This window comes from Myiozetetes cayanensis, unplaced genomic scaffold (genome assembly GCF_022539395.1).
Source record: "Myiozetetes cayanensis isolate MyiCay16 unplaced genomic scaffold, myiCay2020 scf5-8, whole genome shotgun sequence".
In the NCBI taxonomy this organism is placed as follows: domain Eukaryota; kingdom Metazoa; phylum Chordata; class Aves; order Passeriformes; family Tyrannidae; genus Myiozetetes; species Myiozetetes cayanensis.
Window position 1 is genome coordinate 98,414,178 of NW_026087742.1, and position 27,536 is coordinate 98,441,713.

Sequence of the window (27,536 nt, forward strand, 5' to 3'; positions counted from 1 at the left end):
TACCTGTAAATAGGGAATTTCTATCGTAATAGGCTTCTCTAGAGCAGCTGTAAATCCAGTTTAACCCCAACACAATCTGAAATGTTGAATATTGCTGAATGCAAGGAAGTAATGGTTCTTGTACCTCGTTACCATGCATACTGTCTTTAATAATATTTATATAGATACTGTCAAACATAATAGATTGGCAGTTGGGCATTTTTTATACATAGGTAAATAGAAATTACCCACAGGCTTTAGTGAAAGCTTCTTGGATATAATGAAGCTGCAATATGATCTGCAGCATCCCTGTTTATAAGGTATATAAAATCATAGAATCATAGAATCATAGAATAGATTGGGTTGGAAAAGACCTCCAAGATCATCAAGTCCAACCCCTGATCCAACTCTAATTACTATATCATGGCACTAAGGGCCATGTCCAATATCTTTTTAAAAACCTCCAGGGATGGTGAATCCACCACCTCTCTGGGCAGGCCGTTCCAATGCAATGCAATGCGTTCCTGTGGTTACCAGAAGTTCTCTCACTTAGAAAGGTTAGCAACTTACTCTGGAATGAAAAAGTAAGCCCAGAAAAATTATTCAGCCATGTTGTGCTGAAGTATAGAGAATAACCTACCAGGAAAAAAACAAAGATCAAACACACCCGATTTTTTCTCCTTCCAATATTCCATGCTTAATTCTTGCATGACAGCTCTATCTGGCAGGCTCACCTCCCATCAGTGCAATCTGTCATTCTGTGTTACTTCAATTAAGTTTTCTTTCTTGCTTTGCATTTGGTGAGGAGTCATAATGGTGTGCTCCCAAATCAGCAGTCAAGAAGAGCAATCCTCTCTATCTGTATTTGTTAAATGAAAGGGGAAAGAAAGAGATGGTTTCTCTGCTTCCTCTATCCTGAAGGCCTTCTCCAGAGCTGTTACAGAATTATAGGATTTGCTTTGAAGACTGACTGTGAAGACTTAGTTACAAAACATGAAGGCTTGATTTTGGGACTTCTGGGAGTTATTATGGAAATCTTTTAAGTTCATCCATACACCTTGGTTGCTTGCAGATCCCTTTCACTTCCCATAATTCACTTCTGTCTGGTAGCCAGAAAATGGAAAGCGTTCATTTCATCAGTGGAGAAGTTATACATGTTTGTAAAAGCACCTTTCTAACCTTTCTTGTGCTAGAATTTCCAGTGAAGAGAACTCACATCCATCATGGGACACTGGAGACAGGTTATTGTACTGATGTACAGACTGCTTCCCTGTGTGACACTGAACTTGGGCAAACTCATGTTTCTAAGTGGGTTGCTGTGTTGCCCTTTGCTGAAGTCAATTCTCCAAGCTACTTTTGAGTGCAAAGAGCCTTACCAACCAGAACCATATAGTAGTTTATGTCCCTGAATCTTTAAATATTGATTGTGGACAAACCAAGGTGCTGCAGTATTGAGTACCCACTGTGTATCTACTAACCCATATGTTGCTGTTTCCCCTGATTTGCTGCTTCCAGCTGATGTTCAGTTTCCACCTAAGAAAGGCTTCACGTTGCCGAAGAGGCAGTAGGTGAAATGATGGGCTGATGTGGTACTGGAAGGGCTGGTTTTGGTTCAGGAGCCCTCCATTGTAAACTCTGAAAAGGAAGGAAATAAGTAGATAATTCAGAGTCCTTTCTGTGACCTGCTCATCCATTCAATTGCTGAAGGAGTGAGGAAGATTAAGTTCAAAAGGAGAAATAAAGGGGTTTTTCTTCTGTTTTAACTGCTTATCTCCATATGCTTGTAACAGTACTAAGTTCCCAGGAGCTAGGCAGGTTCAGAGCTGCTGAAGCAGGGGCTTTCAAATTTCAGCTCTTTGTTCATGCCAAACCCAGCTGTACCAGGGTGTTACAATGGTACAGAATTAAATCTGGATTCTATCTTCTTACCACATTATCAGGTTACCCACACGTAGTGTTTACAGGGAGTGACATGTGCATGTTGGAGGAAGCTTCTAGCATTGCACCAGACCAGATTTTTTAATTTAGTAGCTTTCCTAATCTAATCAGCACCTTAAAAGCTATTTCCATGCTCTCTCTCCTCTCTCATTCTTTTTATAACATTTCAGTTGGACAAATTGTTCATGTTGAGTTGGAGATGGCGACTCCTTTTCCTAGCTGGATGAGAGATGCTGGCGGCCCTCCACAGCGATCTGTGCTGTTTGCTGCAGAGCTGGGCCAGGCAGCAGCCGACAGATTGCTATTGATGGAATTAGCATGCAACCTCTCTAAAGCGGAATGAATAGGAATTGTTCACTCTGTTTTCCAGAGGACACTTTCAGCCCAAATGGATTTATTGTGTATTTGCAGTTCAGTAAATCTTTTTTTTTCCCCCTTTCCTATGTCTGTAGTTGCGACAGGGTTTATTGATGCATGTGCAGAAGATAATGAAAAGCTACATTTCAGCTCATCTTTATGGGCCTCAAAGTAGTTCGCTATCCTAAATGGAGTTGCTCAGATCACATTAAGAAAAATGCTTTTTGTGGGGAAAGAAACAAGATGTACTTCAGATCCTAACCTAGTAAGAAAGTCCTGCCCTAGAGAAAGGCCAGTAATTCTGATTTCTAACAAAAACATCTTTCACGATTTCCTTCTTGAAGGGCCAGACCAGTGACCAAACATCCTGCCTCCCTTTGCTGTGCCACCAGCCCATGCTACATAAGCAAGAGCTGACTTGTGGAAAGGCTCCTTTCATGAAGGAAATGTCAGTGATTTCGTGGGGTCCTAATTCTCTATTCCAGGAAAAATCAAGGCCTAATTGGTGGTGAAATCAGCTAATGTTAGCCCTTGGACATTTCTACTGACTTGCGCCCTCCCACAGTTGGATTACCCCGTGTCTGCACAGCTCCAGCACAGGGCTTGCCCTGGAATTGCTTGTGGGAAGTAGTTCACCCTTCATCCATAATTTCATCCAAGCAGTCTAATAAATATTAATAATTTGTGAGTTTTCTTTGGCTATGAAAACCTGCTCAGGACTCAGGCCCTGAATCTCCTTCCACTTCAAGGCTTTGAAATCAAGAGTATTTCTGATGAAGCTGGTGTCACCCAGATGGTAAAAAATTGCTGGGACAGAAACTGAATGCAAAAGTGCCATTCAGCACTATGTGTAGAAGCATAATTGCACATTAAGGGGGTGGACTGTCAGTGTGCATAATATGCTGTATGTGCACAGCTGCAATTTAGACATACTCACCATTGGCACACCTATGTTGTCTGTCCACTTCAGGCAGTGAATCAGGCAGAGGCTGGCATCGTGCTCTGCTTACACGGGAGGCAGTAGCAGCATTCAGGTGGCCAGTGTTGCTGGACTTCCTGTTTTCTTCCTCTGAGAGAGGTTCCCCTTTGAGATTTTTTTTCTAACATATTTACTTGTTGAAAACTATTTATTTTCCTTTTTGCCCAATTTTTGGTCGTGTAACTCATCTTAAAATATTCATAGCTCATCTCTACAGGCTCCCTTCCTTTCTCTCCTTCCCATCTTCTCAGTCCCTTTCTACACCAATTTTCACTGAGGTGAAGTCCCATCCCAATACAAATGGCAGGAAATCCAGTGTGCACCATGAACAGAGCTCTTGAAATGTTTGTGGCTATCCTGAGAGAAGAAAAATAAAAGAGAACCTGTCTGGCAATCTGTAGATACAAAACTGAAAGCAAACAACTGCTAGTCTGCGGTTGGGGCTTGTGGCTTATTTCCATGTCTTTGTGGAATTCAAGTAGATAATTATTTTCTTCCCGCTATATAACAATCCTATATAGTATAGGCAGGATGCAGAAGTATTCACATATTACACATGTAATAATATGAGTGCTAATTGTCATTGCGTATATTTCCTAGTGCCTGCCTGAAGCTGAATATAAATCTTTTTAGTCCTCTAAATTTGTAGTCATGTCAGTTTTATTCAGTGCAATTTTGCTTCACTTTGCCTTACTTTAGATTCCAGATCATGCCCAACAGTGGAAGAGTGGATTTTGAATTTTTTTACGTGTCAGATTTCCCTGTATCCAATTTTATCAAAAAAGCTGTCACCAACTTCTTCTGAAACCAGAAAACCTTTTTCTTTCTAATTACATTTTTACCATATGTTCATCCAGATGGCATATGCCAAACATTTCTAGGGTGTTATAAAATGACCTGACTTTGGAGGATTTAACTGTTGAAGAAGCTTATAAAAAAAATAAAATTGACACTGGGGCAGAAGAGTAGTCCTAGAAAGAAAGAAAGAAAGAAAAAAATCTGATAAATCTTCCCAGTTATATTTTGTGCCTGTGATACTGAATTCTCAGTATACACACCTGCATGAAAACAGTGAAAATGTAGGGAATATTTTCTTGAAGTGTTAAAAGTTGACTCCTTTTTGAACTGCTGAAAATAAAATTTTTGTCTGTTGAGTATGTCTAAAAAAATTCTGGAGCTGTGAGCAACTCTGGTTTCCTGCAAAATAAAGCAAAAAAGATTTTGTCAAGCCACCAGATTCTCTGTAGGAGAAGTAGTTTTACTTAGCAAAGTAATAGCTACTTGGGCATTTTTTTCTTGAAGTATAATTTTCAAGTAGAAGGCAGATAAAGTTGATGCATGATTTTGACACTTGTGTCCTAGTTCTTAATAATTCTTGAGGGATTTCTTGGAGAAAATAAATTAACTTGGGGTATACTGAGAGGTGCCAGAAAGGAAGGAAGAAAGAAAGGAAATTATTTTTCATATTTAGCTACTAGTTAAGATAAAGAAATGAAGATGTTTTTCATTTTCTGGAAGATTTGCGTATTTAGTCTTACCTATGACAGTTCCCTTTTAACTGTTATTGTTGTTTTGGTAGTCCTTCCAGACTATCAAACAGAAAAATATAAAAAATACTCTCATTATTATCGGTTTCCATAATGCTGTCTCAAGTCTCAAGCCATTTTACCTAGTGTTAATTCCTGAAGAAGAGAGGTTGAATGAGAATCAAATTTGCTTTCTTGTGTTTGCAGCAATAGCTTTTGGAACTCCCAGGAAATTTTGAGTACATGACCCAAGACTCATATAGAATACAAACCAGGATGTAGTTTTGGGGCAGGATGGGCAGAGGGCAGAGGGTCTCAGGGATTCAGATGGACAGTTGTCTGTGAAGGTTGAAAATCAGACCTGCAAAATAGAGCAGATCCTCCACCTCTTCCAAATTAATCAGACAGGATTTTAACAGTGCTCAACATGAAGTGGCTTTGTTATTTCTGAATTAAAGCTTTGATAAAAAAAGTCCTTATCTCCTTCTTCCTCACCCACTTCCACTCATCAGCCCATGAGTGGTTTGACATTTCCCATACTCTTCTCCACCATTGACCAGTACTACACCTGCTGTGTCTCAAGTCAAAACAGAGTCTATTTTGTAGGTAAATCAATCTGTATAGCAGAGATATTGTAACTGTTTAAAAGCTAAGGATTAAACCCCTCAAAACTGTGAATTGGTGTTAACCTGTGAAGTAATTGAAACAAACTATAATAGGGGAATTGGAAATGAAACACCAAAAAGCAGCTGTCTCTACCCTGTCAAAATATGATGCAACAGCCATTTGATTACTGGTTTAGAGTTTGTGGCTGTGCAGCTGTATTCAACTCAGCTTCAGGTATCACTTTTTCTCCTCTTTATTTGTATGTCTTTACAGAATGGAGTTAAAGTTGTTCCAGTGTCTTTGTTATGTATTTCCACAATACTGTTCATCATAACCAGTGTTGCTGTGTTCACGATGTAGTTTCCAGTTTCTTAGAAGAGTTAGCGCTCTAAGCATTTTCCTGTGGAAATGCAAACTCCTGCACAACAAATTTCAGCCTGCTCAGCACAAGCTTTCCTAGCTGCCATAGACAAAACTCTCAGAATTAGCCCACTAATCCCTAAGTGTCAGAGAATGACATGCCAAAATCCAAAACCTGAAAAAGCATTGTACTTTGCTTTTAATCACTAGTAAGCATTATTAAATCAAGCTCTTCACTGTAGTCTTTGTTTAGATATTCCTTGGATTATTCAACCTCTAATTTGAATGAGGAAAATGCTAAGAAGTTTTCCATGGAAAATATTACCAAGTTAATAATTCTGAAGCTATTAATGCAAAGATTTAAAGTACCAGTCTTAAACCACACCTCTGACTGAAGACAAGCATGAGTTTGGGTATGCACATGCTACATTAGGCTCCTGGGCAGCTGAATTGTGTTTGCAGGTACTGGTTGCTGTGTTGCAGCTGATAGTGTTCCCCAAGCTGTTTTTCTTTCCTTAATTTTCTTCCTCTTTGCTCACTGTAGGCCCCTTTGTGGTAAGTGTGCACATGAATTTTATACCACCCTGCAATGTCTCCATTCTTCTCTGTGTGTTGATGCATGCATGCTCATGCCTTCCCTCTCATTTCCTCTGTTAACTTCTCTTTTGAGTAGAGCAGTTGCCACAGAGTGTTTTTGAGAGTAAGTGCTTGGAATTACACTTCTGTTATGATTTTCCATAGCTAGGTAGTTTATCTCTCAGAAGGGTCTGGTGTATAAAATCTCTGTTCCAGAAATTCTCTAAGAATTACTTTCCTTAATGCTGGCAGCTGTCTCCCACTGCTTACAATACGAGTGCATCAGAGAAGATAGCCTTTTGTAAAGCAGGAACTCATCTCAGCCACTGAAAATAGTAGGAAATAGGTATCTCTCTTTGAAAAGGCAATCTGAGGGCAGCTTGAGTTTGCATATGTGGAAAGAACAGTTCATACTTAAAATCTCAGCCTTTTTCCTTTTCTTCCTTCTTTCCTTCAGAAAAGTGAATCTTTAGGTATGCCATCTAAACACATTTTTTACCATGTTTGAAACAAACGTGAAGTTTGCAGTTGTTGGTTATTCTTATATTTCACAGTATATAAGTGGCTGGTTTGGGTTAAAGTTTATTACTTTCTGGTTTAGAAATCTTAGCATAGTTATTCTGCAGTTGTCAATATTTTCCATAGCTGAGATGGAGATCAAATACTTCCAATTAATGCAAAATTTAAATTAGTCTTGAACTGTGGTACTACCACTGGCATCTCAATAATGAACTAGCCACAGGAGAAAGCGGGTTTGTCAATGTACCATGACACAAAGCTTTGAGTATTCTTTTAATCTCTTCTGGGATCATATTCATATATCTTGCTGCTCTCTTGAAATACACTTCCAATGTACTGAATGACACAAGAATATCTGATGCAGCAAGCTGTGGGAGCGTGAGCTGCAAAGTCTTTTTAGTTGATGTATTTCAAGGTGGATAACCTTAAAAATCAATAGTGTCTGTTGCACCACTCAGAATCATGATGGACTGTTTCTCGCTGATTCTCTTGCTTAGGCTTTGAATAACTGATGCTGTGCTACTGCAAATTCTCATTACCAGCTCATGCAAGGGCTGGAGCAAGGCATCCACAGCAGGGCTGCTCTTTAGAGCAACTCTCTGTGTCTCTTACAGTTTGTTATCTGAGGTGCAGCTGTTGGTGGAGGTTTTGGGGGTTGGTTTGGGTTTCTTTCCATCATGATTTAGTTTTTAAACCAGACTACACAAGTGCTTGAAGATAGAGGATGTACAATGGCAGGAAATTAGTTTTCAAAGACTCAAACGGTATTTTTGAGCTGCTTGTAAATATGGCATTTTTTCTTTGGAGATAGAAGGCTCTTTCTGTTTGGGCTTGTAGTGCTCCAGTTAAAAAAATGGAGACAGCTATTAGGAAGAAATGATTAAATAGAACATCTTAACTTTTGGGGAAGTTTAGTAAGGCTGTCATCTAAAAGAGGTGACAAATGCAGAGTTTCGTGTTCTCTACCAAAACAAAATTCACAAGTTGAAATAGTGACACCCCAGAAATTGTCTCATTAGAAAGACAAAATATTTGAATATCTAGAAGCACAAATAATAAATAGGAATTTATGGGGAGGAGGTGCCTGGGAGCTCTTGAAGATAGATTTGTTAAAGAGTCTGCATAAAATTCTCTGGGTTTTCTAACAGTTCATTTGAATTGAACAATAGAAAATTATCTAAAATAAACTGACAAAAACTGGAGGAACGGGAGGAGAATAAAATATCAAATGTGATGTGCTAGCTAGTAAAAAACATACATTTTCTTTGCTGACTTCACTTTATGCAGATAGTAGGAGAGCACAGAGATATTCTCTTGCACTCCTATTTTTGTAAGAAAGTAGCTTCTGCTGCCTCTGATCATATGCATAAAAAGGCAGCATGTTACTCTTAGGCAGAATGGATCTAGTGATGGGGATAGAGTTTCTTTGAAGAAAAGCCCTAGAAAAATCCAGTAACAGAAATAGACTCCTACTGAGAGTTTACTGAGATTTTGCTGCTCTTCTGTGTCTCAGTAATGAAGCAGACCATGGAGAGAATGGAAATTGATGTCTTGCCTAAGGTATATGTATTGGGGAAAGATCAGAGCAGTTTTTGTGTGTCATTGATGCTGAAAATAGATCTCTGAATGATGCTTTTCTCCTTTTGGACTCCTGTCTGGAGTTTTTCAGGGAATTGAATTTGCAGATGAAAAAGGGACAGGAGGTGAGAACAACAATGCTGGTTGCATGGTATGCCCCTTAACTCTCATGTTATAACATGTTATATACATCACAGATCTAGGAAAATTGTTTGACATTCATATTGTTAATGAATTATGAGGATGCCAACTTTCAAACTGATGATACTGCATAGTGCTGTAAATCAGAGTGATATATGTCTCTCTGATGTGCATTTTGGTGTGCTTAGGTTGAGCACCTGGTTGTTGTCTTTCTCAAAGCCTGTACCCTTTCTGCAAGTGGGGTTGGGACTTGGCTCTGTTTGTCTACTGCATTTATCCACCAGGAGCTAGAGTTAGTTCAGCATTTGCAGACTTACAATCTGTTGAAGATAAAAAAAAAGAGTTAACTCTTGGCTAGGCAACTTCAAACAAATGCTATTGGAGCTCTGTCAGTGCTGCAATAACTTGATGCCATGAGCTGTGGTCTGTCTTCATGCTGTGCTGACCAGGTATTGCTTGTTATCTGCAGTGGTGACTGTGTTTCCTGAATCATATGAATTCAGTTGATGGCCTTTGGAAGGGTATAATGCTGGAGTGGTCTGTTTATCTTTCTAATTGGCACTGGGAATTGGTCGCTGTGATTCAGTGGGGAGCTCCAGGCATTGGGTATGTTTTGGTTCTGACTGTATTCAGCATCAGCCACATTTTAGTGCTTATTAATGTTAATTTAAAATCTCTATGCTTTTAAACCATTACATGTTTCATGGATATGTGAGATTGGATAGTTTTCATCCTTTCTATTTTCTGCTTGAAAAATCAAGATCTTTCCCTCCAGCCATGAGACTTCTTTCTTCTCGGTACAATAAATAAGCTTTGTCATAACACTGTAGGTGAAAGTATTTTAGTAATTCCAGATAAATATGTTTTCTTAGCATCTTTTTTTGTTTGTTTGTGTCTGGAATAGTTTGAAATGACTCCAGAGAGTTTATGCAAGTAGTAAATACAGAGCTGCCAGCTATGCCTTAGGTACTCTGAGAGGACTCACCTCAGAAACTTGCTTAACATTTTAGAAAACCAAATTCAAATGTGTGTCCTATTTCTAAAAAGACCGGTGGACTCTAATTGTTGTCTTTTACTTTATGAATAGGTCACTACTATTATTTTTCCCTTCCAAAAAATGAAGGGTGAAAAATTCAAGCACAGATGACAAAGGCTTTATTGTTGAGTTATTTTGCTTTCATATATGGGGTATGATTAAAGGTGTGCTGTCAAAAAGAGACCTCTTTATAACCTGATACTATTGATTAGTATTTGAAACCTGCCAGCAGCATTATTACTTTATGCATAAGAAAATCTAATAGAAAACTATTAAGTTGATGTTTTAGTTCTTCTAGTGAGAACGCTTTAGATATTCATCTCATATCGTTGCACAAATTGCTTGGCTCAAATAGATACCACAAAATCATGTTTTAATGATTTTTTTTCCTTTTTCCATCTTTTTTTTTTTTTCCACAGTCACATGACACAATCAGCCACATTTGAAGACCCTCGAATAGAGAGCTGCCAAATAACCCCTCCAACCCCCCGGAAAGTGGAAATGAGGAGGGATCCTGTGCTAGGATTTGGGTTTGTGGCTGGTAGTGAAAAGCCAGTTGTTGTACGCTCAGTAACACCAGGTATGTTTTCCCCACCTGACCCCAGAAGAAAACTTTGACTCAATTCTACTGAGATGAAATACAGTTACAAATTTGAGTACTGTTGAAATATTCGGGCAGACAAAGTAATCACAAATACTAGGTAGGATTTTAAGCCTTGTATTACCCTCTGGTTTCCTTTCTCACAGTCATTATTGAACCTTATATAAATGTGTTAACAAAAAGTCAGTTTGGAGTTATTGCTCTGAGCTATTACTATTGTTTCCCTGAAAAAGGTTAACCCATTTCATTCAAGGAAAGAAGTTCTTCTCACTCTTTATATTTGCTTGCTTTCACTTTCATTGACATTGAATCAGTGTTTTCAAGAGGTATGTTGAGTAGTGAAATTAAAACTTAAATATTTTTCATTCTTTTTATCATCGGCTTCCTAAGGACAACTAGGTTTCTAAAAACAATTTTTTTTTTTTTTTTTAAAAGAGGATGTTATTACTGGCTCTTTTCATTTGTTTGTTTGGGTTTTTGTTGTTGGGGGTTATTTGTTTTTATTTGGTTTGGTTTATTTTGTTTGGTTTGGGGTTTTTGTTGTTGGTTTTTTTTTAGTGAATACATCTGTATAGATATGTGGTTAAAAACCAGGTCAAAATAAATCAAAGAAGTTATGAGGGATCAGGCCTGGGACTGATCAGACTCCCAAATAGCAGGCTTCTGCTCTCAGTGCTTAAAAGTTCAGTTGTTATATAAAATTGCTATGAAGCCAAGGGCAGGGATTTGACTTTGCTCCTGTTCAATATATTCTCCAGAACCCCCACAGAGAGCAGAGGAGAGGGAAAATTGACTTTGTGAAGTTCTGATGTCATTTACTCACGTGTATGCATTGATTACATTTATATTGCTTTCAGATGAAGTGAGCAGTGTAACTAATATTTGAACTAGATCCATACAGTTTATTTCTTTCCACTTGGCATTATTAATGTAGCTTTATGTTAAAGTTGGAGAATGTGTTTGATATGTTCTGTTCCAAGTGAACAGGAGGAAATATGAGCTCAGGACAACATTCTCCTGTATGGATTTGTATCCATTTATACTGGATATATAAGTGGAGTATAGTTTTCAAAGCAAAGGAATTGGGCATTAGCTCAATTGGTTTTGATACTGAAACATTTTCTTTTAAGACTTTATCTTCCTATTGGTAATATTATTCTGGGTTTCATGTATCATCACTGCAGAGTTTAAACACAGAGACTAGAGAAGATATATCTTTTGATTAGGAATTGTGACATCACACCACCTTCTGGGCATGTAATTGTGCCGAGAAGTGAAGTTTAATGTGCATTTTTTAAAGCATAATCTCAATGTGCATTTCAGCAATGTCAGGATCCAAAACACATAGACATACACATGACTGATTGTCTATTCAGACAACTGCAAAATATCTGTGTCTAACTGAAAGTGGCAATGCTTTTGGATATACCTGTGTTCATCAAGTGGTAGGAATCCAGAGGAAAAGAAACTCAGAGGTTGGAGGTATAAAATCTTACTGTCTTCAATTGAAGAATGCAGGTTTGTTTTGCCCAAAACAGAAAATTCAGAGGAGAGACCTGTGAATGACATTCAAACATGTAAGTGATGTTTTGTAGAAAAGAGGAATAAGATGTTCTCTAGTGTTACTTGCCTGGGACAGAAAACCGTGTTGTAACGAGGAAGATTTCCTGATTTTAACAGTAGATAAATGGGATCGTTTATTTGCAGGAAAAGGAATCCTTCTCAGGATGGTCTTACAAAATATCAGGCAAACATTGGTCATGCATGGGGTAAAGTGTGGTTGATCATACCTTAAAGGGTACATTATTCCATCCCATATGGGTTCTTTTTGCCCTCTTAAAAATCAAGCCTTTATTTTACATGGTTATATGTAGTTTTGGAACTTGAGGAACTTCAGTAGAAGCTGCTAAGTCAGTAGCTTTCAAGATTTTCCTGGTGAGGAAATACTGGTAATTTCAGAAATAATGCTGGTGTTAAACATGTCATTAGTTGAAGGAAAAAACTTGTAGTATGAGAACAACAGAGTGTGTCTATGCATTTACAATGGTCTGCTAACCCATGCTTTTTTTTTTCATTCCTCTGCAGGCGGACCCTCTGAAGGAAAGCTTATACCAGGGGATCAGATCATAATGATTAATGATGAGCCAGTCAGCACTGCTCCGAGGGAGAGAGTCATCGACCTTGTCAGGTAGTTGATGTCCTGTCACTTAACTGTGAACCCGGTGGCTTACTGCCTGTGCAGTCATTCAGTAGTACAGCAAGTCTTGCCTTCTTATGGCTGAGAAATGAGAAAATAATGTTGCTTTAGTCATAATGAAGAATGGTGAATTATTTTATTATTGAAATGAAGTGTCCTCTTAAAATGTCATCTGGGTATCTGAAAAAGTATAGTAAAATCCTGCAACAACTCCAAAGTATTTGGGTATCAAAAGAGTAATAGTGTTCTCCTGGTATTTATTGTTGGTATGGGTTGTTGAAAAGATAATTCTTAAAGCAAAGAAGCTCCAGTCACTGTTGCATTATTGTTCATTTTTTACATGAGTAAAGTCATGCTTATCTAATGTGAAGAGGAAAGAAAATTTGGTGGGGCGATTTTTGAGAGTGAATGAGTGCATGTAAATATGTAGAGAATCTCAAAGAGTGTTTGAGTGGATTGTGGGTAGGTGAGTTTATGTGAAAAAAACCAGGCAGGGTTGTGTAGATAGAAGACAGAAAATTAGACAAAGAAAGTGATGGTGGATAGTCCAGGAAAGGAGAAATGTCCATATTTGTCATGGGATGTAGAAGGAAAGGAAGGACAGTGACTGTCAAATGCTGAGGATGTAGAAAAAGATGTTTTGTGGTTCACATAATAAACTTTGTATTTGGAGTAACAAGAAATGTAATGCATTGAAAAGAAAAATAGCAGGTAATTAAAAATTAAACATAAAAAATAGTAATTTAAATTCTAATAGCCTAGTTCCTGTACTCTAGTTCTGTTTCTGTATTCTCCTCATCTCCTTCTCAGTTGACTCCTGCGAGATACTCAGATTTTAATGGTGCAAGTACCTTTTCTCAAAACTAGTACCTGTCAGTGTTTTCAGTGCTACTCATATAATTTTGAGAAGTCATACTTGCTTTACAGAAATTTGGGCAGGAGGTCTTGTGATAGTTATACTCCTCCTGCAGATGACAATTTAAGCAAAGAAGTGCTCATCTGTTGGGGATTCAGCTGTGAACAAAAATTCCAAAGAAGATATAGAAATGGTATTAAAATACCAACAATGCTGATGCCTCTATATGTGTTAGTGGGATTATATAAAATATATTTCCAGGTTTTTTTCAAAAAGTGCTAACCTACCAGTCACCTAACAAATACAATTCACTACAAGCTTCTCTTCTTATGATGAATAGACCCCATGAACTGCAGGAGCTATCCTGTTCCTAATAAATGTCTGTCCTGTGCTCTGTGTTGACCACTAGCATAAGCCTCAAAAATGGGTCTTACACTCATTTTGATGTCTTTGTTTCTTCAAAAAGTGATCATATTGCCTTCTTCATTCTTTCCCTGGTTCTTTGATGTCTGCTATCAGCAATATATCGTAATAACAGCAGGGAAATAGACTGATTAGACCTGAGACAAACTGAATTTATTGTGTGGCTGATTCTCTGTCTGCCTTCAAATGAGAAACTCGGTAGGAATGTCACTCTTCCCAATTATATTGACTACACAGGTAGTGTCAAATTGAGTGTTGTTGCATTCTGGGAAAAGCTTTCAGTGATTTTTTTTTTTTTACACTGTAATTCTACCTCTGCTTTTCAAATCTGTCTGCTGTTGGGATTTTGACAGAAACTCATTCTTTGATAAGACTCAGAACTGTTACTGGGGTTGTATGCTGCAGTATTTGAAATGAAGAGCTTTCTTTTCATGCCAGTGGGGACATCTGGAATGATTAGACACTGACACCATAGCAGAAGCAGTTCTTTACATCAATGAAATAATGAACCTCTTCTGTATAATTGAAGGTTTTCATATGGGTTAGATACGTCTGCAACTTTTCAATGCATCTGCATTTTTGAATATGCGTGGAAGAAGTTTCGAAATCTTATTTTTCTACTGGCAGCAGCATGTCAGTGGTCAGCAATGAGTGTGTTTTAAATGTATAGATTACACAATGGGCGTAATCACAAAATCATAGAAGAACGAGAGGAGATTTCTGGAGGTCATCCAGTCTATCATCTTGCTCCAAGCAAGGTAGTGTCAAAGTTAAATGTGGCTGCTCAACACTTACCAAATCAAGTTTTAAATATCTCCAAATACGGAGATTTCACAACTAAACTGGACAGATGTTTCCATTCTTGAACAGTGACCTTTCAAGAAGACATGAGCCAACTTCCTTAGTAGCCTTAGATGCATCTCATCTAGGCCCGTGGACTTATGAGGGTCCCTCTTCCCTAAGCAATCCCTAATTCTGTCTTTGTCTACCTTTGTTCCCTAAATTCTGTCACTGATCTTGGGGACCAGGGTGGCAGACCTTGCAGCTAAAGACCAAAGCCAAGAAAGCACTGAGCACCTCAGGTTTTCCAGTGTGCTTCATCAGGTTGTCTGCTCCATTCAGCAGTGAGTTCATATTTCCCGTGGCTGTCACTGCTGTTGTAGTTGTAGAGACCTTTCTTGTTACCCTTCACATCTTGGATCACTTTCAACGCCAGCTGAGCTTTGCAAGCCCCATCCCTCCCTGGCCAGGATAGGGCTTCTGTGTTTGTCCTGGGTAACCTCTCTTCATTTCCATCTCTGGATTGCTTCCATTTTGTACTGGTCTCAGTCAGACTTTTCCTGTGGAGCCAGACTGGTGTCCTGCTATGCCTGCCTGCTTTCCTGAAGATTGAAGTAGACCACTGGCAGTTGGAGGAGGCTGGCTGTGATCATCACCCAGCTCTATTGGGCTCTGGGCCTTTCAGAGCTGCATCCCACAGGACCCTGCTTACTGGTGCCCTGGACAAGCCAAAGTCTGGCTTTAAATTGGCATCCTCTTCCTCTTTTCCTTCAGGATTTTACACTGTACCATCTTGTGGTCACTACAGCACATGAAAAATTGATACTCCAACACTGTAGTTTTTCTGTGCTTACATGGTCTCTTGCTGAGAATATTTTATATTCATGTTGTGAAATTGCATGGCTATTTTTATGCAGCTCTCCCTCAAAAATTTTTGTAAAGTACAGAAACAATTTGTCTTTATAATTGCAGAGTGTGGAAAAAAATTAGTCTGTTTTCAAAATACTGGCCTAAAGATGATAGTATGTCAAACAGAAAAAACCCCAAATTGCATGAGAAAAAAAAAGACAGATTTCACAACCAGATGAGTGTCATACTTTAATAGGCTTACGAAAACTCAAAACTTCTGAGCAAAAGTATGCACAAAGGTTAGGTCTAATGTCAACCCTGAATGTTAGAGTTTTTAGTGTAATGCAACGTTCAGTTGTTTTCCAAAACACTTATGTCAAACTTATGAAAAGAGTTATGCAATTGAGGGAAAACAGTAAAGATAATTTCTGCTCCAATCTATCTTATATTAAAAAAAGGAAAATTCAAAATGTTCACCAAAAAGGCTATCTGAAAAACATCAATTAATCTTTTTTCACTAGGGTGAAGCATATCCTAATCAATAAATTTGCTTTATTTCTAAATTTCCCACAAAATAAGTCAGAGTAATTTCTGTCAGATCATTTGTTTTTCTTCAGCCTGTTTCCTATCAGTGCCAAACTCATTGTATACCCTTTATTTCTACAGGATTAGAAATAGGTAGGCTTGTCTTTTAAACAAGTCCATTTTGTGTAATAGTTTTACTACAGGAAAATGCAAGAAATTAAATGAAAAGCATAATACAAACATGTTCCCATTGGCTTTTTATTGCATTTTAATATTTTAATTATGTGTGTGCTTTCTAAACATTAATTACTGAAAATAATCTTCCTTAAGTAAAAAGCTGTGTTAAAGCTACTTCTGCTTACTCCAGGGGGTATTGAGCAGGAACCTGGTGAAAGATTTTGGCTTGTTTTTTAAGAATTGAGGGATACTTTTGTATCCTAGTAGGTCTCAGGTCTGGAGATTATTTGGGATATTAATTATAAATATCCCCTGTAGGTCATTCTGATCCATTGAATTCTTTTGGCTCTGCTTTGCTGGCAACACTTAATTAGTGTTCAAGTAGTCCATTGAAAGCCAGGACTGCAGAAATACGAATACAGTATGGTTTGCAGACATTTGGACTCATTATTTCTGGCTGATGTTCAATGGCTTTTGCACAATGTTATGTTCTCCTGAGCTTTTTTCAAGCACAAACTTTAAAGTCATGTGTATGGTTTCCCTTAAAAAGAGAGGTCAAGTTTTATGATTGTCACTTATCTCTGTGGTCGATATGTGTCTCATTCAAGACAGAAAGCTATAGACATTGAAAAAAGGAAGAAATAAACTCAGTTTTCTAAATGTAAGGCCAAGACAAGGAGCAAGTGAACAGAATACTTTAAAAAGAAGATGTATTTGCAGTTCGGTCAGTTCAAAGTTGTATCAAGAGCTACTTATCTTGGTTTTATTTTACTGCTGAAACAGGTACTGTGAGTTAAAGCTTTTCACACATGCTTAACAATAAGTACTTTGAGATAACATTAAAGTCATTGCACAATGGAGCAATTTTTTCATTATTTAGAAGTGAGCGAAAATGTAAAACCAATGTGTTAGAAGGTGTATTAATGTACAATATCAATTAATTGGTTCTCAGAGGTGCATGTATTTCATTATCATTGGTTAATGTGACATTTATATCTTTTTAAGGATCAGTATAAGCAACATTTTCTTAAAAAAACACTTAAAGAAGTATATCTAAAAAATATTTTTTCTTATTAGATGTTTATAGGCAATTTCTATAACATGAATTCCTTGTTTATCTTAGATTGTACTGAGTATGCATTAGTCTACAAGGATCCCAATATGTATAAAGTGTCATTTTAATTAGTAAGGTATTTTACTGAAATTTCAAGTGCTGCTTACTTCATAAAACAAACACTGAGAAAGATACAGTAGTGGTATTTTGTTCACACTTCAATTAAAATGGTATCAAGACAACTTCTAAGGAGAAATGGGCACCTGAAGAGAATGATCTGTCTGAGATACTTGTTTTGGAAAGAACTACTCTGTTGCAGAAAGCTTCATTTTTGTATTGGCTCAAAAAGGAGAACAGAAAAGTGTTTTAGAGTAGAAACCTTATTTCTAGGTTACTAAATTAGGCTAGATTAGTCCATTTCTTGAAACTGTAAGAGCAGTAAATTAGTATTTGATGTCCCGTGGAATTCCACTAAAAGGCTTTAATTGCAAAGTGAGAACTGAAAAAGGTGAAATTCATTAAGGGCTTTTCTTTCTTGTTGGCTCTATTTTCTATTTAAGAGAAATGACTCAAAACCCCTTCTGAAATAACTCTTGCTTTGGCAAGTTAATGTCACAGCAAGTTTTCATCAAGAGGATCTAGAAGATTCTTTCAATTTTGCAGTAGAATTTATGTTTTCATTTTGTATTGACATAAGACCAGAGAGAAGGAACCCTCCAGGATTTTAGTCAGTGTGTTGCATTTTAAATGCTAACATGAATTTAATCAATCCTGACCCTCCTCACCATCGTCATGAAACGGATGACGATTCTGTTGCTGCCGTTTGAATCTGTGTATGTCAGGGGACCAATTTTCTTACTCTGCATCCTCACAGTTAAACACAAGTGTAAAAGGGAGCTTAGTGACAGTGCCTGTCATCATCATTGTCTCACAGCAGCTGAAAATACCACTTTTCAAGTGTAATTTCTGGCTTTAGGCTTAGACTGCTTCATATCTTGAATCAAGTAATTTTGGTGGACTTAGTATTAAAGATATTCTTTCTTCATCAACATCATAGGGAAAAAAATCAAGCATATTAAGCTCTTAGCTATGATACTGCTTAGCAACCAAGGATCGTGAAAACTGCTTTTTTAAAAAACCAGTCATGCAGACCTTTCAATCTGAAGGCACTCCATTATACTCCCGGTTCAATATATAAATCCACAGGCTATATCCACTTTGTTTCAGGCTACTGTTTTGGGTTTTAAACACATAATAGTGAATACAGGAACAAAATGCCGGACCAAATGATCTATAGGAATTTTACAAGTGGCATCAGTGGAGATAAGCTTTCTGCCAGGGCATTTAATTAGCTACCTCTGATCAGCAAGCCCATCCGTGAAGCTTAGAGTCAGGATATGAAAACTCAGTTCCTGTCTGTCATGAGGGGTGTTGCTAGATATATATCTTTTACCTTTTGAGGTGTTTCTGCAACATAATATCAGAGATAATTGAATCACATTTTAAATTAACTCTAAATCTGGAAGAGCACAGATTTAGTATTGTCTCCTTTACCTTTTTTCCTTGGCTGTCATGATGAGGTGCTTCTTGTTTTTGAGCTAATATATTGAGAGCTAATTCTTATCTCTCCAGATTTAAATTATTAATCTGCAATATGATTTTAGAAATGCCTGCTCACTTTTTCAAAGGCCTGTAAGAGTTAAGCTGAGTTGAAAGCTGTATAGAGATATTACTTGTTATTTTTAAAATCAGTACCAACTATGGACTTTGTTCTCTTTTAAATCCATTGTATCTGTGAAAGCGTACAGTCGTATATCTTTGTTTATTCTTAGCAGAAAGTTGACTGATAAGGTTTCGAAAGGTTTGGCCTCAATAATTCAAATGTTTGGAATGCTGAGAACTTAATTTACTGTGTAAACTTGAGTTTCTTTTCATGTTAACCATGGTAATGGCTCCCAGAGTTAGCAAGTCTAGGCCCTTTTTGAAATTTCAACGCTTGATGTGTCATCTGGTTGAAATGTTGTGTCATCATCTCACTCTGTTGTCTTCTAAAAAAAGGAGTCAGCAGTGATGAATTTCAGGTCAGCTGTTCCCTAACAAGTTGCTTCATAGTAACTGAATGCAGGGGTATGAATGGAGATGTGGAACAGCTGTGCCCAAAACACAAGTAACTGTACTGAATGCCTTCTTCAAATGTGAACCAGCAAATGTTGCTCTCATTAGCTTGTTCTGACAAACAGGCTTATCGCTTCTCATCCAACTAAACAAAAGTGTTGGCTTGTCTGAATGAAAGATTTACTTTAAAGCCAGATGCACTGATGTGAATGTTTCAAAGTAGTTCTTTCCATGTAAAGTTAAACAAATGAACACCCAGCTTTAAGTTTATTATTAATTAACCCTTCCACATGATAAATGTGCTCTATATTGCGTGCTCAGCAATAGATGTTTATCCTTTTTGTGCTGTTTATGCAAGCCCCATGCCTCAAAGGATTACTTGCTGTTGGAATATTTAGCAGGAGGTACCTAAAAATCTCATGTCTTGTGTTTGGGGTGGGGAGGGTTAGAGAGGATGTGTCAAACTACCGAAATTTCGCAGTTTCTCTTTCCCAACTGCATTTTATGTCTCTTTTGCAATAACATTTCCAAATCATAAAAGATGATGTTAGGCAAGCCAGCCCTTTACATTGTGTTTTTTGTACTTGGATGTTCTGTGGGTGCCTTGAAGACGTTACAACAGGACAGCTATGCTTATACAAGTGCATGCAGTATGAAATTTAATCAGCAGAAAGCAGAAAACAGGGAGAAAGATAAGACAGACACAGCTCCAGGAACTTGGTTGGGAAGCACCAGTCTGCGTGCAACAGTTTATGGGACTGGAGAAACTGTATAGGCTGATAGGAGAGGATTGTGCCATGCATTTGGGGCTGCCAGCATGGAATGACTGTGAAGTATGAAGATGACAGAGATGCCTTCACTACTGCATACACAGAACTCAGAAGACAACTCCATCCTTCCAGAAGCTTGTGTCTGCCCTCACTGGGAAGTTTACAACTCCCCTATCCAGCCAGTCAGTTGCTAACTGATTCAGCACATACACACCAACTAATGAAGCTACTGTCATGGAAAAACATAGGCATTTTTGAAAGACATGATAGTTACGTGCTTGTGATGTTTTGGGAAGGCTTTCACAATGTGTCTTTCACAGTGGTGGCATCAGCATTCCCTTTTATCCTGAGTCAGTGCTGGACATCTAAATCATAAAAATGAACTGAGTTTTATCTGCTGCCTAAATAGCTTCAGGATGAAAGAGAAGTAGTTCTTTAAAAGACTGAAAGTTAGATGTCAGTGTCAATAAAATGGCTTGTAGTTGCTATGAATTATACCAAAATGCTGTATTTTGATAGAAAGATAGCAGTGGTGATGTCAAGAGCTGAGAGGCAAACATGATATTTTATGGTTTTGTAAGTTGACCCTTGGAGGTTTCTGTCAGCTACAGGTACCTTGTACAAGGGAAAGGTAGAAAGATTTTAATTGCCTGTTTTTAAGGAATGCTGTTTTGAGGGTGGCAGTTCTATATGCACCAGTGCTTATAGGAGGTAAAATGTAATTTAAACTTTTGAGAGAGAAGAATGAAAGGACTGTGACCAATTTATAATGTCTTGTATAGTTCCATTAATTTGAAATACTAGTAGTCTTTAGTTGTTAGGTTTTTGCTCCTGTCAAGGTGGAAGCAGCATTCCCTGGGATGGAAAGGAGATAAGGAGAGTGAGTGAGAAATTAGTATAACCCTACTCAGAGCAAAATGTCACCCAGATGTCTTATTAGTTCATGGTCCATTGCTGTAATAGTGTAATTTTAATGAATTGTGTAATGGAAAGCTGACTCAGGAGTTCCTGAAGATGACAAGATCTTTCTCTGGCTCTGTGGCATGCTGGTGCTGTGTCTTTCTGGTTTCCTGATTCTCAGAGTTGATTTTTAGTATCATAATTCCATTTACTTCCCAGATGGCATTTATTTTTATAAAGCAAAACAAAATGAAGAACGGTGCCTCCTGAAGCTGTGTGTGTCCACAGGGTGACTGTCCCTCATAATGTTAGGGTCCAGATCCAATGGCTTATCTCTTCACTTCCATTTCATATTCCTGCTGTGATTGCAATGTTGTTGCCTTTCGGTCAGCCTAAGACGTGTAGGAGTGCTTGAAACCTGTAACCTGTAGTTTGTCCAAGGAGCTGGAAAATCACAAAAAAATGGTAGAAATGAGAAAGGACCTAACTTATATAGTTAACATTTAAACTAGATTTGAAGGGGAAAAGGGACAAAAACATGCTTGCCAGTGATAAGCAGTGGGATGGCAAACCAAAACTTGAGGAACTGAGCACTAGAGAGATCTCTCAATCTGTTCCATGAGTTGGCTACATTCAAGCACACTTGAAATGATTTTATACCAATACAATGTACCACGAGGAACAAGCAAGAAGAGCTTGAAACTTTGGCCCAGTGTTTGGCCGATCTGTTTGCTCCCTCCCATCTTCAGTAACAAGGACATATTTAAGGAACACAGACACCAACTTTTAAAGAATAAGTATATAATTTTACTATAGTGTAAAATAATAAAGAATTACACAAGAAGGAGTGGCTTATGGAAGGATACACTTAGCAATGCATCTAATCATTACTATAAAGAAAGTCTTATAGTGATTATAAGAGAGATTTGTCACCAGTTACCCTAAATACATTACCATAATCATCATCCAGACTGCACTTCAGTGGGACAGGCCCCTGATCACAGCAAAGGTCTGGAGAACACCTTCCCAGTAACTGGAAAATCCTACACAGTGCATCCACTTGAGGCCTCCATCTTTGCTGTGAGAGGCTCCAGTTTATATAGTGTTAAACAAACCAACTTACATCACTTGATTGCTGTAGAAAAACAATATCTGGCTTTATTCTCCCGCTGGTTTTCCCCTTGGGCCTGGCCAGGACCCAAGGCAAATTCAGGGAGTCAGTCTGGACTAGCTTCTATCCAATGCCTCACAGCCTTGAATAGTCTCTAAAAACAGAGTTTATGGCTGATATCTCAAATATGAACCAGCTGCTACCCTGTGAGGCCTGCTGGGCTTGTGGCCTTGGCTGAAAAGGCATATTTATAACACATACAGACCTTACTAATTATTGATAATATGCTGTGCTAACAAGCATAAATGTGTATTCTTAAAGAATTACTAAGGATTATATAGCATCTTGGTTAATGAGCAAATATATGGCTAAATACAATACTAGGCTAAATATAATATTAGGTTGGAGAGTTCATCTCATAGGTCAACTTTGGCTCAAGGCCAGTCCTTCAGGCTCTAGCATTACACCGTGTCCCAGAGTTATGACATCGTTGGCATAAGTGAAACCTGATGGGATGAGGTCTGTGACTGGAGTGCCCTGTTGGATCGTTCAGAAGGGATAGGCAGGGCTGGTGAAGTGGGGTGGGGTGGTGTATATAATGGAGGGACTGGAATGAGGTTACAGTTGTCAATGACACAGTTGAGAGCCTCTGTCAAGGAATAAGGGACAAACAAATAATGCAGATGTCATCGTAGTAGTCTACTATAGATCATCTAGCTAGGACAATGACACTGATGTATTCTTCGAGAAGCTAAGGGACACCTCCAAATCAACTGCCCATGTCCTTTTGAGTGACTTCAGCTTGCCAGATGGTAACTGGGAACACAACACAGCTGGCACAAACAGGTCCAGAGGATTGATAAAACACCTGGATGTTAACTTCATGTGCAGATACTAAGAAAGTTGACTAAGAAAGGACATAGAATCATAGAATATTCTGAGTTGAAAGGGATCCATCAGGATCACTGAGTCCAACTCCTGGCCCTGAACAGGACACAATCCCACCATGTGCCTGAGAACATTGTCCAAATCCTTCTTGAACTCAGACAGGCTTGGTGCTGTGACCACTTCCCTGGGGAGCCTGCTCCACTTCTCAACCACCCTTTGGGTGAAAAAACTTTTTCTGATGTCCAACCTAAACCTCGCCGATACAATTTCAGGCCATTCCCTTGGGTTCTGTCACTGATCACCACAGTGAAGAGATCAGTGCCTGCCCTTCCTCATCCCCCTGTGAGGATGTTGAAGACCACCATGAGGTCTCCCGTCATTGTCCTCCAGGCTGAGCAAATCAAGTGTCCTCAGCTGCTCCTCATAAGGCTTCCCCTCCAGACCCTTCACCATCCTTGTGGCCCTTCTCTAATAGCTTAATGTCTTTCTTATATTGTGGTGCCCAAAACTACTCAGGGTACTCAAGTGAGGCATGGAATGAAGTTGTGTCGGTAAAGGTTTAGGTTGGATGTTAGGAAAAGACTTTTCGCACAAAGGGTGGTTTAACACTGGAACAGATTCCCCAGGTGAGTGGTTACAACACCAAGCCTGTCTGAGTTCAAGAAGCATTTGGACAATGCCTTTGGGCACATGGTGCAATTCTTGGGGTGTCCTGTTCAGGACCAGGAGTTGGACTCAATGATCCTTGTGAGTCCCTTCCAACTCAGGATATTCCATGATTCTGTCAATACTAGTCTGATAAAACTCTCTCAAACCAAACTTCTTTTTGATTGATAGATGTCTAGACTTAATTGTATTATAAAAAAATTGGATCTGGCTCTCAGTGCAGTTGACTTTAAATTTTTCTAACTTTTTTTTTTGTGTTGACAAGGCCTGTTTTGTTTGGTTTGGTTTTTTTAGGGTTTTTTTTGATTCTTTTTCAAAAATATTGAGAAATAAGATCGAAAGGCTTAAGACTGTAATTAGTGAGTCCTTTCTTTTCCTGCTTCTCCCCAATAAGAATAATTTTATGATTCACAGTCTATCTTAGGAGTTGATAGTTTAATGTAATTAGAATAGAAATGTTATAGGGACTTCTGTGTTGGTTGATGGACTAGAAAACTTAGAACACAGAATTAGATCATATTTTTAATTTAGCAGTAGTGCAACCAACAAGGACTCCCAAAATTGCCAAGAGATTAAGCATCTACATCGAACTTTATCTGATATGCCCAATCAGAAGGTTAGTTAAAAGGGAAGGAGAACTGTTTTACATATTCTGACTCATTAGTTCCTGAAGTGAGATTCTTCTGTTAAGTATTACCACTGATTGGGATGACTCTGGGTCACAGTGGAACGTCAAAGGAGGAAAACAGTTTCTCATTAAACAAAGAATCTGAGACAAAAACTAGTAGAAAATAAAAATGGCTTTGAAAATATTGAGTTCTTCAAAACGCAGCTTAAGGTGATAGATTTCTCTGGGATTTATTAGTCAGTTTTTTCTTGATTTCTGGTGTGACAATTGATCATCTATAATTTATTACAGGCAACACATGAAAAATGGCATAAAAGAAACATTTTAGCTTCTACTTTAGCTTTTTTTAGGCTTTTTCCCATGGACATCATTCTCTGACTTTTTGCTTGACTTGTAAGATCTAAGTCTTCACAGATCTCCTGAATGCAGTAACAAGAATAGGGGAAAGACAAATCGCGTGTATTTCACAGCAGATGACTTCCAAATGATGTTGGTCTTAGTCTTACTTTGGCTTTGTTTGAGAAATCAAGAGAAGCCGAATCTAAGAAATCAAGAAATAAGAATGTCAGAATAGAGCCTGCAAATACCAAAAGAGACTGCAGAGATAAAGCCAGATTGCCATCAGCCTATGTTTCCCCAAAGGCGTATTTCCTATATATCATGTGCTGAAATGTTAATTGTTCTTTGAGCTCTTATTCCTCCTCACGCAGACTAAAGCTTCATATATTTTACTTACTGCAGAAGGGAAAATCCCTGCAGTGCACTGTCTGTATTGTTAAATAAAGTAATTCACCTTGCTTGGAGGTTTAGTTAAGACCAAATTTGTTCAGCTTATGAATCAAACAAGACTCCAGGAGAGGCAAAGGTCTTGTCATCTTGTATCATACAACTTACCCATTTTACAATGATCACTTCAGCTTTTCAGCAGGTCTGTTACTCAGAAAGCACTCTGTGAAAAAGGCAGTTCTTCTGGAGAAGAAAATTGGTTGCTATAGCAGTTTAAAATCCTTGAGATCATCTGTATTTCATAAAAACCATAGGAGTCATGAGGTTTAGTCATTGCACTGAAATCTTTGTTCTATACATTGTCTTTTCTGCTCAATATTATTTTCTATGTGTCATTACAGTGTGCCTGAGACTTAAGAGGAAAATATCATCTGCCTAAGAGTTTATTAAGAGTAATAGCAAGAACTCTCCATATTGGAATACAGCAAAAAATTAAAACTATTCATTATTTGAGTTTGCAGTCCAGTTTCTTTTTAATTCTTTATCTTGTGTCATTCCTCTTACTGTTCAATTTTACATGAAAATTATATTTTTGTGACCAGAAATATCTTTTTGCATTTTATCTCAAATTCTATTTGTGTTCAAAGTCTTTAATTAAATATTAGGACAACTGTGTTAGTAAAGACAGCACTTCCTTTTCTCCTTAAAAAGTATTGAAACAATTTCTTAGTGTTCCACACCAATTTTATTGCAATGTCCAGCAGACTTCTTGTGTTCATAATAATTCATACAAACTGCCATGGGTTTAAGGAAGGAACTATTCCACGTATTGACATATGGGAGGGAAAGAAAAGTCAACACAGAATTTTGCAATCATGTTTTGTTAGAGAAAGAAGAGATTGCATAATTTGTGCTCTGAGTGGCATAGACTGAGGATACAGTTTGCTAATGTAAGTCTTATGGCTGTTTATTGGACAAATAACATATCATAAGCATGCAGTATATCTTCTACATTTTTATGCATGCATTTTCACATTTGTATGTATGTGCAGAGAGAGAGAGAGGAATATGATTCATAAAGCTCTACTATAATAGATTTGGGATGTGTGCGTTACTTAGAAACGAGAACCCGAGGTTCTGCAGCTCATTTAACCCAAAATATTATCATGAAATTATATGTGGTTTGTACAGTCAACCTGTTACAAGGAGAGTTGTTAGACAGTGCTAAAATATTTCTTTGAAACATTTCCTTTATCTCTACTTAAAAGTGATAAATAAAAGGTGCAAACTCTGTCATGTAATTGTGATTCTCTCCAGTAGTAGAAATTCATGTTTCGTTTCTGTTTTACTAGGAAAATACATGTTAAAATAGAGAAAGATATGAACATAGGGGATTTTTTATAACCCTTGTCATTTAATGAGTATTACCAGTTTTATGGGGTTTTTTTTGGAATATTAATGTTCATAGAATATACCGGTTAGATATGGAGATATATGTATGCTGCATACATTTTGCCAAAGATTCACCTAATACACTTAATGTAATCCGTTTGGAGATTTTCTCATCTGCAGGAGAGGCTGTGAGTGTCATGAGGCTTTTGTAAGTCCGGCAGCAACATTAGGAACTACATCTTCTATGAGATAATGAGGAGTTCAGGAGGGCAGAGCTGAAGGTCAGAGTGATTCACGGCAAAGCTTGTTCTTCAGGATGACAAAATAAACATGTCAATATTTTATCAGTTTGTGTTGGAAGGGACCTTAAAGATCATCTAGTTCCAACCCCTCTGCAATGGATGGGGACACCTTTCACTAGATCAGGTTGCTTAGAGCCTCTTCCAACTTGACCTCGAACACTGCTAGGAATGGGGCATCTGCAGATTCTCTGGGGAACCTGTGCCAGTATCTCACCACCCTCACTGTAAAGAATTTCTTCCTTGTATTCTACACATACCTTGTTTTAGTTTAAAACCATTACCTCTTGTCCTATTGCAGCAGGCCCTGCCAAAAACTCTGTCCTCATCTTTCTCATAGGCCCTCTTTATGTGCTGGAAGGTGCTATAAGGTCTCCCCAGAGCTTTCTCTTCTCCAGGCTGAACAGTCTTAACTCTCCCATTCTGTCATGATGGGAAAGGTGCTCCATCCCTCTGATCATTTTTGTGACCTTCCCACCTCTACCTGATGGCACCACTCTCATGTGGCAATAGCTGAACAAATTCCAGAAGTTCAGAAATTTAGGGAAAATAGCTTTGGAAGTCATGTGCTGGCGTTACAAGGCAGGTACTATTTCCCAGTGCAGTGTGTTGAATATGGCCTCTGGTAGTAAAAATTTGCTTCAGAAGAAGCCTGGCCAAGGTGAAGCGCAGGGTGGATGTGCCTGCTGCTCAGAGCAAGTGGATTAAAGCTGGTATCGTGAGCATTCCTGTCTAGATCCCCTTGGCTCACGTAACTGAAGCTCAGCTTAAGGTGAAACTACCAGAGACTGTTAAGGTGCAGCATTTTGTTTCTAAGCTTGCCATTTCATTAAATGATTCATTGATTTTGACCTTTCACAATGGTACCTTGTAGCTAATATAATGAATATAAAATGCATATAAAAAGGATAAGGATATCAAGTGAGAGTAGGAAGGCAATATAAATTTTATATATTACCACAGAAGTCTGCAGTGCTGTCCGAT

At 38.1% G+C, this 27,536-nt stretch overlaps 1 protein-coding gene across 4 annotated transcripts in view; it reads left to right on the forward strand.

Annotated features, from left to right (window-relative positions):
- FRMPD4 (FERM and PDZ domain containing 4) overlaps nucleotides 1–27,536 on the forward strand; it is a 298,391-nt gene that overhangs the window by 219,354 nt on the left and 51,501 nt on the right. For 3 of the 4 annotated variants that reach the window (XM_050331897.1, XM_050331900.1, XM_050331898.1), the window contains 2 exons: nucleotides 10,015–10,175; nucleotides 12,282–12,384. In XM_050331897.1, the coding sequence (XP_050187854.1) occupies nucleotides 10,015–10,175; nucleotides 12,282–12,384 (264 nt within the window). The remainder of the gene's footprint in view (nucleotides 1–10,014; nucleotides 10,176–12,281; nucleotides 12,385–27,536) is intronic. The other variant, XM_050331899.1, reaches the window with a different exon arrangement.